The sequence below is a fragment of the Hippichthys cyanospilos genome, chromosome 10 (genome assembly GCF_059441005.1).
Source record: "Hippichthys cyanospilos isolate Australia breed blue-spotted pipefish chromosome 10, RoL_Hcya_1.0, whole genome shotgun sequence".
In the NCBI taxonomy this organism is placed as follows: domain Eukaryota; kingdom Metazoa; phylum Chordata; class Actinopteri; order Syngnathiformes; family Syngnathidae; genus Hippichthys; species Hippichthys cyanospilos.
In genome coordinates, this window is record NC_142378.1 from 19105725 (window position 1) to 19121168 (window position 15444).

A 15444-nucleotide genomic window follows, 5' to 3' on the forward strand; every position below is an offset into this window, starting at 1 on the left:
TGCTCCACTTTCCATTTCCCCTCCACTCCCCATCCATCAACCTCACACACACAAATCCCTCTTCCCGGCCTTCCCCGCACACTATATTTTGCCCATTACCATCTGTCCTCCTCCCACCTGGGCACCCTTACCTCCCGGTCCTCCGTGTCCCTCTTCTTTAGCTCATGCAGCAGCAGGCGGCCATTATGGCGGCCAGCCACGGAGGTTACCTGACGCCGAGTGTGGCCGCCTTCCCCGCTACGCAGATCCACCAAATGGGGGCGCTCAACATCAACGGCCTGCCACCCACCCCCATGACCCCGGTGTCGGGTGAGTTTCATCAAGCCTTGGGTGAGCACTCTGTTTTATTCCCTCTCCTTGGGTCCCCTTGTGGATGTGTGTGTATTTGTGTTATTGTATTTTCATCTGTAGTCAGCAATTTTTGAATCCCAGCTTTTTGCTCGCGGGAACATATTGGCATATTGGCACTAGAAGATGCTAAAAGTGTGTGTAAATGCAGAGGTTTACGTGTTTATCTCGAGAACACTTTGGAGTCATTCTACACTTACAAGGAGGGATTCCTTATGAACAGGTGACATATATTATTACAAGCATCAATAGAGCCCCCCCTTAAGGTGGCTGCCTATGGAAGCTGCATAATTTGAGTGACGTATGGAAGTATAGGCTCATAAAACAGGCCTTGAATGACGTTCAGAATGTGTAGTAGAAACATACAGTTTAAAGGTCCCATTCAGCGACAGTTATATATTTTATTTAAGGGTTAGAATACTCAATCGTTATGGGGTTAGGGCCCATCAGTGTGGCACATCATCATGTAGCGAAATTTGTCCAAATGTGTCAGATTGTGAAGTTGCATGCTGTACTGAACAACTTCATCCTTCAGATAACCCACAAGCATTCTTTTGGATTCTGATCCGGACTCTGGTTGGGCCATCCCAAATCATTTTGTCATTTTCCGGTGAAGGTGTTCTTTTGATTTTTCTGATAATTCACACTCCCCTCTACTCCCAAGCAGCACTTGAGACACTTAAATTGGTGTACCCCCAAAAATATTTATTCACAATTATTATTCATTTTACCATGTGCATATTATTTTACAAAAAAACTTCAGGATGAGCCAGAACCAAAAACAACAAACAACACAAACACCTCTCGCTTGCAAAGTCATCAAATGTATTTTAGCAATTAAACACAATCAAAATACGATGTTTATTTTCCTTCCAAACATATACAGGAAAAATAACTATCAAACAAGCTGGCAGTTCATCCCTACTTGATAGTGCAAGCAATTTGGTTTACAAGCAATTCTCGTAATGCGTCCGGTTGAAAGACAAGAGATGGGGACTCCCTTTCTCTTGCTGTCATCACAGTTCTGCTCTGATGGTCCGCCAATGCCAACTAAGAGAGCCAATTTCCCTCCACCCATCAAATTTACAAAAGTACCGTATTTCTCCTTTGTACTTCAATTTGGGTGAATTTGACAAAAATGTGTTTATAAGTCTACCCCAGACTTTAGTGGTCACGTAGATCATGGCTGTCCAATTTCAACACACGGTGTGTTATTAAAATGATGAAATTACGGTTCCTGTAGACGCATTTCTTCATCTTATATTGACTAACATACTTTTGCGATTTTGGGGGAAGAGGGGATGGGGCGGAAACGAGACAAATGCAAGGTGGTGTACGAGTGCGAGTAGACGCAAATGTTGAAACTAATATTGCAAAAATAAAAAGAATTTGAAGTCTGATTTTTTTTTTTTTTTTTTTGGTGACACAGCTGTATATGAATTTGTCTAGGAGCCCTAAAGTCATCAACACTATCTGACACGCCAAATAGCTCCTTTCATTTATTTCCGGACGTCCCGTCCTTCCTGCTCGTTATTTGTGCAAACTTCACACACTGTTACTCTTTAGCGGGTAGTCCTCTTCGGACCCGTCCAATTTGTTTGAAATGGAGGTCTTCAGAAATGATTTCCTGGAGCTTTCTTTACTCAAGTAATGACAGTGGCGAGATCAGAGCGGGAATCAGTTGCTCCGCTGTGTTTCTCTTTCCAACTGCTGAAATGCACGCGTGCCATGCCACCGCTCTCACATTTTTGTCTTGAACGGACAAGCCAAGCCCTCTTTTCCTTTTCATAATGCGTCAAAGTCCGCTGCCTCGTTGACAACAAAGAGGCAATAAGGCGAAGCTTGGGGAAAGTGCATTTGAAAATTCAAAGACGCTAAAACGGATGCATATATTGAATTAGCGGTATATATAATCATTTTAAGCCTTGTAAATGACATGATATTACTTATTTCGCATTCAAATGAATGTTATTCAAACACAGATATGTGGAGAAAATTGGTCTGATTTTGAGTTATGCGGGTATAAGTCGAACACCCCCCAATATGGGGGTTGATAATGAGGAACGCTAACTCGACTTGTACACGAGAAATACGGTAAACGCGTCTGCTCGGACCTTTAAGCAAGTATGGACACAAAAATAGGAGAACTTACAAATTCAGTTGTAATACTTTACAATGCAAAGTTTCTCACCTTATCTCGCCACCCTACCCCATAGTCCAGACATATGAAGAAGACGAGAGATTGTCGTCACATGTACTGAACAGCCCGTCCTCGCTAGAAACTCCTGCAGCTCCTTCAATGTTGCCGTCGGCCTCTTGACAGCCTCCCTGACCAGTTCCCTTCTTGTCTTTTCGTCAATTTTGGAGGGACGTCCAGTCCTTGGTAATGGGACTGTTGTGCCATTTTTTCTCCATTTGACGATGACGCTCTTCACCGTGCTCAATGGCATATTTAGTCCCTTGGAAATTCTTTTGTACCCTTCCCCCGACTGGTACCTTTCGACAATGAGATCTCTTTGATGCTGTGGAAGTTGTCTGCTGTGGAAGCTCTCTCTAGACCGGGGCTTGTGCTGTACAAAAAGATCAGGAGAAAACTACTCCAACATCTTTATTTGAAGTTAATCAGAGTCAGAGAGTTTGCATGTGATCGGTTAATTCTGAAGAAATCCACAGTGCCAATTATAAGAGGATGTGCAAGCACATTTCAGCCATCATTTTGACTTCCCCCATTTTAAGGATTTCTTCTCTACCATCAAAACCTGCCATTTACACACAGGTGGCTTTATGTTCAGTGTATTCATGTTAAGAACATTTTTTTTTCAATGCGTGTGACAAGCATTTTTCATTATACTTGTCTATGTAATGAAAGAAAATTACCATTTGACAGACAAAGGCTTCTTCGGTGTAAGAAAATGAATCTGCTGCCTGATGTTGCTCTTCATCTAACATTTCCAGGGAAAGAGAACTCTGCTGCTCTGTGTTCTGAAACAAAGAAGAGTATGAAACAGTATTTTAATATTTGCAAATAGTAGTTATCCACTACTTTTTACTTTGATAAAATGATTGTGTTACACTACATCATCATAGTGGCTTTAGTCTAAACAACTTTGTTCAAATGACGTTTATTTTGCAAAAAATTTGACTAAAATTGATTTTAAAAGAATGTCCACCATCAATAGGATCTATACCCCTACATCTCCGTTCAAAACAGGAAACATTTAAAAATGGGGAAGTCAAACATTTGGGATGCGGTTGCACAAGTGTGCGAATCCTCTTACAACTAGCTGGCAGTCTGGCTTTTTTTTTTTTTTTTTTCAAAAATAACCAATCACAATCAAAAGCCTGTACACTGGGAGGCAGTTCAACTTGCCACTATTTCAAGCCCCTCTGATTAACCCGAAACAAAGCTCAACAGCTAGTAGGCTGTTCTTTGTGTTTTTGTAGTCACATTTTGCAGCACAATCCATGGCATGCAGAGAGATTTCACGTAATCAATGGGATCCTATTGTTCAAAGACGTCAGGTAAGAGAAGGGTACAAATAATCCCAAAGTATTAAATATCCCATGGAACATAGTGACGTTTCCAAACTCTCTACCACTGATGAAAGAATAAGAGTAAAACCGGTCACGGAGGCTGTTGAGATGCTGACAGCTACATTATTAAAGGAGCTGCATACAATTCTAGCAAGTACTGGCTGTTTAATATACGTGACAACAATCTCCCACTTCATATTTAGGTATATGAATACGGTAGGGAGGCATGATGGAAGCCTTATCGTCCATAAAAGCACATGCAAGTGCTGCAAAAAAACACTTCATATCTCCCAACCGCAGGTGGTAACATTTGCCAGTCTGACAAAACAAATGTTGAACCTTTTCGGTATCATTTCAAAAAGGTATGTTTGGTGGAAACAAAACTTTATGAAGATAGTGAATCTAGGGGGTGGTAGCATTATGCTTAGGCACTTTATTTACCTAGCTACAACTGAGGCCTTTGTCAAGGTAGAAGGAACCATTCCAAATAGGAGTGTTGGCACCAAACTAAACTAAATTAGAAAAAAAAAGGCAGGAATAGCTCATTACAACAGCATACTTGCATTTGTAGTCAGTCAAACGCGCAATAAATGCTGGTAAGTTGTTCTTGTCACATTTCAACTGAGTTTGAATTTGAGTAGTGACTAAACACATACATATCCCCAGTTATAAGTTAGTTTACACTTGTGAAACCAAACAATCTCAGTAGCTGACTTTTACTTCCTCTGTGTTAAAATTAGTTGTTTTTTTTCTCAGTTTAGTTGTATAGGTTATAGCTCACATTAAAGAAAAAGGAGGGATGCAAAGAAAAACTTTTGAAATAATTTATCTTCGTCTTTTACTTTTCTTTATCAAAAATGGCATTTGAACAGGGCGAGCAACTTTATATCGACTGTATGGATAACTATATAGCCCAACATTTTCTGATACAGTGGTATCTCTGTTTAAGAAATCAACTTGTTCCGGAAGTCATTTCGTAAATTTTTTGTAAATTGAGTCGATTTTTACATATAGCCTAATGCATTTCAAGACCAGAAAAATGCTCCTAAACCCTATAAATAAGATTAATAAATTACAAAAATCCATCAAATATTGTAACAAATACATATTAGAATTACATTAGCACTTATTAATAAAGAATAAAATTAAATAAATAAATAATAAACAAAATAAAATGCTCCAAACCCTTTCAAATTAATATATTTATTTTTGGATCATTTTGAGAATGTAAGTTTGCTTCAGTATAGTTTGCAGTCATCTGAAGTGCTACTTGTGTAAAGTCATTGAGCCCACTCGCAAAAGTGCTAACAATGCTAACAAGAGACACGACAGCCCAAAGTGGTATGTTACATACAGTGTTAGGCAAATTATGTCAAAACTGTAATCCATTATTAGTTACTTATTAATGTCATTTCAAAATAAATAAATTACAATATTACTGCATTTGAAATGTAATGCATTACACTATTATTGCATTACTTTTATATTACTCTCACCACCATAAGTGGAAATATGGATTTTCCATTCTAACTGTAGCTCATTACACATTCAGTGAAAGACTGGCTTAAGCCTAGAACGAGTACAAATCACTTCATCTGGATTGTATTGTAAACCTTTAAAGACAAGATAGAAAATATTGATTTTTTTGTATCTTAATCCCTTTATTACTTAGCTTCACACCATAGTGATGCATTGTTTATGTTGTAGGCAAAAACAGTGCATTTCACATTTTCAATGTTAATATTCAGAGTCAAGTTCAGTCGGCTAGGTTTGGGACAGACATTTCAAAAATAGATGATTTGGGTGGAACTAACGTTAGCAGCTATCCTACATCATTGTTAATGTGTTTAACGTACTAGCTGACATGAGTTTTGTATGCTTCATCTTGATACACATTGACCAGAACTATTTATAGGCTAATATTAATAGCAATTGTACAGTGAACATTAGCGATAGCTTACCTTGACATTATTGCTAGTTCCGACAGGGAACTTGCTGACAAGGTTTCCAAATGCTCGTGAATCCACTGTGGAAAGTGGCAGCATCTTTCCTAACAAATCTCTGAACTTCTTGAGGTGGAAGTAGCATCCCTCTGCGAGAGAGTGCAATCATCCGTGTGTTTTCTTTTCGCTAACCACGTTACAATGGTTTGTCAAATTACTGGTCCTAGTTGGAAAAGTGGGAAGCTCTTTTGGTGTCGCACACTTCACTATTATAGTCTTCTTGTCTTCATCTCTGACAAACCTAAAGTAATGGATATATGTCCATCTTGTGTATATTGTCCATATTCAACCTGCCGTCTGCAGCTGCCACATTCATCTCTGCTGCAGCCACATTCATCCCTGCTGTAGTAGCTACTAAGAACAGCAAGTAAACATTTTGGCCTGGACTTTTATCCTCCAATTTCGCTGTGTTTTTGACTAATTTGGAGGGAAAAAAAACACAACTTTCAGGCTAAAAATGCTTTGTAATTCATTGCACTACTCTAATAAGTACAATATTACTATTTTTTATGTGTAATATATTACACTGCTATGTTACAGCAAAATGTAATGGATTACAGTAATTACATTACTTTGGTAAAGCATTACTCCCAACACTGGTCACGTATGTGTTTTTATGTGAATATGTACAATGTTAGCCGTAGCTAATGTTTTATTATTAAGTTTGTTAGTTACATTACCATTTCACACACAAAATTCTCTTCATTGCAAGAAATCAATTGTGTTTTTACTTGATGTTGCTGTTCTTCATCTAACGTTTCCCTGGGAAGGCAATCATGCAGGTCAGTGCTCTGAAACCAAAAAAATAAAGAAATAATCAAATATTTTGCAATTTACCCACAACAATAAATTCTAGTGACGTGCCGCCGCAAATCTTGCGAGATTTTGTCGCTCGTGCCTACACAAATTTTGGGGGTTTGTTGGTCCACGAATGCAATGGGATACACAGCAGAATAAGCTGCATAACAGTAAAACTCGCTCTTAAACATGGTCAGACCTCTAAATATATCTTACCTTACCAAATAATATATGGACAAGAATTCTTGGAAAGCTTGTATTTTGACGTTCTTTGCAGCAACAAGTCTCAACAACGGTATCTTAACTTTCTAGTAGACAACCTGTTCTTCCCTTCCGAAAATGCAACGTTGTAATGATTAATCGATTAATCACCAAATCAAGGCACTAAAAACGACTTTGTTACGCTAACATTTTATTGTACTGCGGCTCTAGCAAGTGTTTAGCACAGAATCTATAGCATGAATTAGCTGCTAGCCCGAGAGGGCCCCTGAGAGCAGTCGGATTACTTTTCAGAGACAATTTAATGAAAATGGATGCTAACATCAAATGGTTGCTGTTGCTACTGACTGACTTTTGAGCATTATTTGAAATGACAAATATTGTCAAAATCCATTTGCGCCTCGAGAGAGATCTCGTCTCGTGGGATTTTCGTCTCTTCCCATCCCTAATAAATTCATACTGTATATCATGTTTCTATTTGTTAAAAGCTTTGCAAAGCTCATTGTTACAGCTTTAGCTGTTGTGAAAGCGCAATATAAATAAACACATATTGTATTGCATGTCAAACACCTACTTACAAATTCACAAACAGATGATATTTTAGTGGCGGTGGATGAGTCCATCCCACCATCATCGCTACCTTCTGGCATGGCAAGGGAATTTTCAATGTTGTTTTTTTCCTGTACAATTTTTTTTTTTTAATGAGTATTCATTCATTCTGTTATTCCATATTACCCAGTTAACAAATACATTAGGTAAAGGTGTGCAGGAGGCACATCTTATACAGTGGTTGGGAACCCGAAGGAGAAAGTCTCTAAAACAACTTTTCAGACAAAAAATTAAAAATATACAAAGACATGCACCTTTATATTTTACTTAACCCAACTAAATTTACAAGTACTTACTTTATTTACACATCTAGTGCCAACTTTGGTTGTGGTTCCTGTGTATTCAGAATGATGTGTGAAACCTGCTAACACACATTAAAAAAATAGTTTTCATTTTCACAGAAGAGACTTAAGGAGTACAATTTAAAAAGCTTTGAAATATTGTAGCAGCATAACAAAACATTTTCCCCTTTTCTTCACTTTTCATAGACACCAACATTGTATGTTGTCAATGCGACATGTCAGATCACCTTGCGAGTGTTCATCATCACTGTCCGAGTGAGAGTGCGACACTATTATCATGTCACAATCTGATCGTGGCGCTCTGAGGCCGTCTGTATGTGGACCTCCACCACAGTGGTGATCAGGCTCTTCTTCATCTTTAACGTGGGAAGACTCTTCATCCACTTCCATTTTAATGTAAGGGCACTCAGGGTCCTGCTGCTTAGGAGGAACATTTTTAGTGACGTCTGAAGGACAGAAGAAAACAAAAAGACATGGATTGTGATTGGCAAAAAATAATTGAGAAGGCAAGAACCTAACGACCTCTGTTTTAAAAGTAGGTTGGTATGATCCCTCTACCTCCCAGTCTTAGATCATTCCTCAAACCTAAATGCATGGGCGCTTGAAACTATGTGTCAGAGTGCTGTTTAAGACTTTGAAACATATCGGCCTTTACTCATTCAAGAATCTGCAGCTATTTCCACTCTATATCTCATGGGTGTTGGACACTCACCTAGAGCTATCGCAATAATACTTTTTCTAGATACTTATACTTTTTCTATTTTCCCAAAGATTATCACAATAAACAATATTGTTGTCTTTTTACACTGTCACTATTATGATAGAACCACTCAATTGTAGAACAATAAGAATATTTTGGATGGATAGAATAATAGAAGTAGAACACTCAGGCTCTGTTTCGCAACACTATTAAAGCAAGTATTAATAGTACAAAGGTAGTGACAGTCGCTTATACCTAAAAGGTTGAATCGGTGTGACTATTTTTTGGTGTGTACCATTGAGAAAATTGGTTTCTTGGGCACCAAAACTGGTGTCAGAGCCCTGATTGTCTTTTGGCAATGTTTATAAAGCAATAGAGCAATTCATTTAGAAAAAAATGATAGCAAAACATTGAGAAGATGAATAATTTGAGTTATTGAATCACAAGGGGGCCACCATCAAAACCACATAGTGCAGACTGGTGTTTCTTACATTAAATCTTAACTAAAGTGTTAATGTAAATGTGGGTAAGCAATGATTATCAAAATCATTTACAGACCATACACAGCTTACAGTGTATTTCAAAGAATGCCCGGAAAACAGCTGAAATAAAAGGCATGAATCCGGACTGAAAAAACAGTAGAGAAGTGTCAAAACAGCAAATTAAAAAGAGCTAATGCAATCATCTTAAAACACCACATTGTATTTATCCTTAAAGATTATGGATTCCCGTGCATTGATTGTGTTTGATTCGATTAAAAATAAAGTCGTATTCAGGTATTTTCCCCAATTAAAAGCACTCTTGGTGAGGTATTTTATATATATATTGACATCAAGAAAAAAATGACGGTGATTGTGCACTCCTTCTTAAAAACTCAGATTGTGGGACCCAAGTTTAACGTGAATAGTTTAATAAAAAAAAAAAAAAACGACAGCACCAACCTGCTCCGTCCGACCCAACTCCGGGCGTCTTAAAAACGGCGTCCAACGGGAGACGTTGCACTTCGCCCTCTTTTAATCGACACAGATCTTCTTCGTACTCCTTTTTCACATCGATTGCACACATTGCCACACGATAAACACACCTGATTTTTCCTTAGAGTAGTGTTTACAACAAACGCGTCTCGTTACCAGCTAGCGGGCAAAGCTAATCGAAAATTACCGTGCACCAACACGAGATTATCCGTACGCGAAAGCTTAGTCAATGATGATTTTAGAATGTATTTTAGTGACACTGTGTACTTTGTTCATTATTATGCGCGCACAGTGCTAATTTGTGAATAAATATTTTAATGAAGCGACAAAAGCGAACGCGGAAGTATTGCTGCAGCTAAAGACGTACGGCAACACCACTAGGACAAACGGGCGTCAATACGAGACTCGGCAGAAATGTGGCACGTCACACTTCCCAATCGGGAAAAAGTTTAAATCTATTATTGAGTGGCTCTGCAGTGGCGAGTCGAGCGTTTGCTGAATTCCGAATGTATTGTGAGACGGAGTGTGTGTTGTGACTGGAGTGTAGGGGATGCGCGACACTGCAGGAGTGTCCAATTCTTGGGCATGTGCGGGGCCAAGTGGCGACCAAAACCACCTCTTGACACCTCTGTTAATTCCTTCAGCTCAGAGGAAATTTTGCTGTTGATTTTTTGGACGTTTTCACGTGGATTTAATGTTATTTGACCCGCTCTACCATGCGTTATTCATATTAACAGCATTGTTTAAGAATAACTATATTGATCCCTTGCACTTGAAGGGAAATTTTGGTATTGATGGGGTTTTTTTACGTTTTCACATGTAGTACTTTAGATCTATTGATACTATGCTAAAAATATTTTTATTAACTGCATTGTTAAAAAAATAAAAATACTATTGATCTGATTGCAAACAAAAAAAATGTTAACGTTTAAATGTTATTGTCATAAATCAAAATCATTTTCACACTTACAAGCAAAGCACAATACTATATTGTTTGTTTCCTTTGTTGTTTTGAGCGGTACAAAAAACTTAACAATATCAGCCACTCGTCATCAATTAAAATAATGTATTTGACAACATAACAAGCAAATAACATGGCCAACAACTACATATTTTTCATTGTAGTTCATGAAGTAATAATAATAACACTCTTAATTCTGTCATTTAATTTATTCAAGTGATAATTTTTGCTACTAGGGCTTTTTTTTTGTGGACATTTTGACTGCCTGTGTGCATGCATTTTTGAGTCAGTGTTGGGAGTAACAAAAGTATTGTAATTACTGTATTGCATTACATTTTGCTGTAACACGGTAGTGTAATACATTTCACACACCAAAAAAGTAATATTTTACTCTGTACAAATGAGCGTAACACATTGCATTACAATATACTTTTAACTTGAAAGTGGTGTTTTGTTTTTTTTTTCCCAAATCTGCCCAAAACACAGCAAGATCGGAAGAGAAAAATCTGGGGCAGAATGTGTACTTCCTGCATGACTGCAGCAGCAGCAGACAACAGGTTGTTAATGGACAATATATACACAAGATGGACATTTGCACATTACTTTCAGTTCATCAGAGATATAGACAAGAAGAATATTAGCTGTCCCAGTCATGAAAAAGCACCAGTAATTTGACAAATATTTTGAATGGTGCCATAGTAGTTACATGAAGTTAGTGAAAAGAAAACACGCAGAGGACTGGAAGTGGGGATAAAACAAATCGGGCAAAATAATCGTTTTCTCGCTCACTTTGACCTCAAAAGGTTAGGAGACCCGTGGCGGGGTATGTCATGTTAGAAGATATGCTGCCAATTTCCACAGTGGATTTGCCAGAAAGTAGCAATAATGACAAGGTTGCCTAACAGTAATTTTCACTGTACGATTGCTATTAATGATAGCCCATAAATAGTTGTGGTCAATGTGTATCAAGAATAAGCATACAAAAACTCATGTCAAACAGTACGATAACTCATTAACCAAAATGTAGGCTAGTCGCTAATGTTAACCCTAACAAAACCATCTATTTTTTGAAATGTCTGTCCCTAGCCAACTGAACTTGAATTTCAATATTAACATTGAAATTGTGGAATACACAAACTGTTTCTACCTAAAGTATCAAAAATGTAACACTACAGGTATGCTGTGAAGCTAAGCAATAAAGGATTAAAATACAAGAAATGATGGTATAATCTTTTTTATTTTTTAGGTTTAAATTGCAATACAGATGAAATGATTTGTACTGGTTTTAGGCTTAAGCCAACCTTCCACTGAACGGGTAAAGAGTGTAATGATCTACATTTAGAATGGCAAAGTCGTATTTCCAGTTAAGTTGTTGAGAGTAAGATAAGAGTAATACAATAGTAGTGTCATACCTTACATTTCAAATACAGTAATACAGGTAATGTAATGTAACTAATTACAGTAACGCGTAATAAATAATGCATTGCAGTTTTGAAGTAATTTGCCCAAAACTGGTATGAGTAAGTATCCTCTAGGCTTAAAGAGCACCTGCTTTACTGGAAATCTAAAAGTCTTTCTCCACAGAGACACAAAGAGAGATTGTAAATCGAGTGTTGTGTACAAAGGTTTGTGAAGGTAGTGACTTTGAATTACTTAACTTCTTGTGTATCACTTTTGCTTATTCAGCTTCTTTTTTCCTGAGAGCGCATGAGAAAGGGGGAAAGAATTCAGAGATTTTTCCCGCAACAAAAGCAAGACGAGAAATAAATAATACAGCATCCAAGTCTTTGTTGCACTCCACTCACCTACTTTGTCAACACTGCGACACGGAGTGATTTGTAAGACTTTGCTAACTTTTAACCAATCAGTGTCAGCCAGAGGTGCTATCAAAAGCATCCACCTTCCTGCATCAAGCTTGCTGCGGTTTATCAAATTATTTCTTTTCTTTTTTTTCTTTTTTCACAGTGCTCTAAATTGAAATTCCATTCGCCACCCTGTGAGAAAGGCAGTTTGTCTTTTATTCGCCGCTCGCGTTGGTGGTCCTGTCTCATTGAATTCAGTAGAGTCAGTGAATTTGAATTTACAGAAGAGACACGATCGATGCAACATGACCCCAATTAACCTCTTTTTTTTTATCAAACATGACTTCACCTAGAACCAAGAGGGCTAAAAATAAATCAGTGTACACAAAGCCAGATGCTGTCTGTGTTTGCATTATGCTATACACTAGCTGTAACTGCCCAAAACTGTTAATAGTCAAATCACTCATACTGATCAAGTGTCCACTTTTGGATATGTGTAATCTATCAGAAACTGTGATTATTAATCGACTGAAATTACAATGGATTTACTAAAAGTAGTACTCTGCATGAAGTTACAGTACCTTTTGCAGCTCATCGGACACACTCAAAGGACATTACGTACACTTAAAAGTTTGATATCTGAGATTTACCAGAAATTCTGCTTTTGTAAAGATTGCAAATGATGCTCTGTTTTGGACAATGCTGTCAGAGAGGATTTTAACAGGCTTGAATGTGAATGTAGTAAGCAGTACTGTGAAACCGCCATGCAATGGAATATTTTGCATCCATTAAGTATATACCAATGTGTGAGTCTCTCTCTCTCTCTCTCTCTCTCTCTCTCTCTCGTTCTCTCTCTCTCTCTCTCTCTCTCTCTCTCTCTCTTCATATATATATATATATATATATATATATATATATATATATATATATATATATATATATATATATATATATATACAGTGGTACCTCGGTACTCGACCATAATCCGTTCTGAGGTGGTGGTCGAGCACCGATTTGTTCGAACACCGAAAACAATTTTCCCATAAGAAATAATGGAAAGTATGTGTGCACAAGTAAATGTGCACAAGCAGTACATGATAAAGATAAAGATAAATAAAGCATTATAAACCATTTTGTATAATTTACTTACGTTTTGGAGAGTGGTTGATGGCATACAGGAATGGATGTGGAGAGGACGGGAGGGAGTTACTCCTTCCATGATGACGCTAGCTAACTGCGACGCGAGGTACACCGCGTTCATATTTTGCTATAATTTCCTTCTTCGGTTCAATAGTGGTCCTCATTGTTTTCCTCTTTGCCTTCCCCTTATCACTGTCTTTCTTTGGACCCATTAATAAGGGCTAGAGCAACACGAAAAAGTTTAAATCCGGGAAGAAATACTCGAACAAACGTCTTACTCCGCTGGCGGTCTGAGTTGAACTGGCGCTTACCCGCTGGCCGAGAAGGGCCGAGGAGCGCGTTCGGGTCGGCTCGGCTCGGCTCGGCTCGGCTCGGCTAGTCGAGAACCGAAAATCTGTTTGAGGTCCGATGCATTACCTACTTGAATTTTTTGGTCGAGCACCGATTTGGTCGAGTATAGAGGCGGTCGAGTACCGAGGTACCACTGTGTATATATATATATATATATATATATATATATATATATATATATATATATATATATATATATATATATATATATATATATATATATATATATATATATATATATTCATACTGTGGAACCTCTAGATACAAATTTAATCCATGCCGGACTGAATCATTCTTATAGTGAATCACATTTTACATGTAAATTGCCTATGTTCCAAGCTAGAAATAAACCCCATATTAAATTTTATAATAGTATACCTTATCTTTCAAGAAACGCAATGTTCGATAGATAGATGATGAAAAAAGGAATGGTTGTAAACAATAATTTTAATTCCACTTTATTTGATTAAAAAAAAAGAAAACATTGAAACTTTAATTTTAATCAGATTTTTCTCTGAAAAAATGAGTGTAAACAGTAGCTTTAATTCAACTTGAACTTTATTTAAAAAAAGAAACACACACACAAATAGCATCCGTGTTTCTTCAAGTTTATGATTGTGTGTATATATATATATATATATATATATATATATATATATATATATATATATATATATATATATATATATATATATATATATATATATATATATATATATATGTCAAAAGACCGCAATTAATAAACAAGTCAAAAGGAATACCTTTTCGTATTCGCTAAATCGAGGACTGGGCTGCATACTTTGCCACACTTATTAGAATCAGCTGGTGACAGCATAACTTTTACACTATTCTCTTCATTTTAGTAATATTCCTAAGAACAAGGATGGATTCGGATAATGGTTCAGTCTGCTTGCTTCTTTTACTGAAAATTATGCCATAACAACTTACACCAATAACAGCTAACACGAGCTGCTGTTAGCTGCAACAGGCATTTGCTGCTAATATCAGACTGATAGCCTGCTCTCTTGCTCATCCTGTTACTGAAATTATTCTAAGAATATGGCCAATATAAAAATGTGCACCTGTGCGTCAAACCTCTGCTTATGTGGGTGACAAATGGCGTTGAAAAAAAAAGGCATGTAATTTTTAAATTATTGTATATAGAGTGCAAGAGAAGGGGAAAAAAATGTGTCTTATATTTGGGCAGTTATGGTATCTAAAATGTGGTTTGTTTTCTCAGAAAATCATGAGCTTTTTATCAAAGAACCATCTTGCACAAATACAACACAATTTTGGCCACTGTATTGAATAAATAAATAGTCAATCTATTCCACACTGTACTGTGCCAGATTGAAACAATTTAAGTCTAACTTTTATTCCCTTTTATCATTCATATACAACTCACGGAAGTAGTATTTTCACTAGTTTCAAGTTTAATCTTTTGAAATAGTTGACACAGTAGAATATAATGTTTGTGGTTAAATTGCAAATTTAACAGTAAAGAATAAAAGGAAACATTTGGTTGTTACAATAAAATATAGTTGATGATTATTGATTATTTGGATGATTACATACAAGATGAACGTTTAATATCAGCAACTTAGTTGCCACTACGATCATATTTTCTGAGTCTGGATGCCCATGGCATAATAATTCTTCTCTCAGGTTAATTTGGTACTGCAACTGCTATTTTTCATGCTCAT

The 15444-nt window shown here is 37.0% G+C and overlaps 2 protein-coding genes across 6 annotated transcripts in view; one reads left to right on the forward strand and one right to left on the reverse strand.

Moving 5' to 3' along the window:
• celf5a (cugbp, Elav-like family member 5a) overlaps window positions 1-15444 on the forward strand; it is a 351120-nt gene that overhangs the window by 304994 nt on the left and 30682 nt on the right. For 3 of the 4 annotated variants that reach the window (XM_088426234.1, XM_088426235.1, XM_088426237.1), the window contains exon 7: window positions 162-330. In XM_088426234.1, the coding sequence (XP_088282360.1) occupies window positions 162-330 (169 nt within the window). The remainder of the gene's footprint in view (window positions 1-161; window positions 331-15444) is intronic. The other variant, XM_088426236.1, reaches the window with a different exon arrangement.
• On the reverse strand, window positions 1153-9845 carry LOC148417450 (uncharacterized). 2 transcript variants are annotated; one of them, XM_088426244.1, is made up of 6 exons: window positions 9455-9845; window positions 8041-8259; window positions 7808-7872; window positions 6617-6676; window positions 3226-3330; window positions 1153-2918 (listed from the first exon to the last, which is right to left on the reverse strand). In XM_088426244.1, exons 1-6 carry the CDS (start codon window positions 9576-9578, stop codon window positions 2541-2543), a joined length of 951 nt encoding a protein of 316 aa, XP_088282370.1. In that variant the 5' UTR covers window positions 9579-9845; the 3' UTR covers window positions 1153-2540. The 2 variants fall into 2 exon arrangements, with proteins under 2 accessions (XP_088282370.1, XP_088282369.1); XM_088426243.1 differs by having other exon boundaries at window positions 7808-7875.

Coding starts and splice junctions, on each gene's coding strand:
- LOC148417450 (XM_088426243.1), bottom strand. CDS start 9,578: ATGTGTGCAATCGATGTGAAAAAGGAGTACGAAGAAGATCTGTGTCGA. Junction 7,876..8,040: donor TGATGATGAACACTCGCAAG/GTGATCTGACAT, acceptor AATGTGTGTTAG/CAGGTTTCACACATCATTCT. Junction 2,919..3,225: donor AAGCCTTTGTCTGTCAAATG/GTAATTTTCTTT, acceptor CTTTTTGTACAG/CACAAGCCCCGGTCTAGAGA.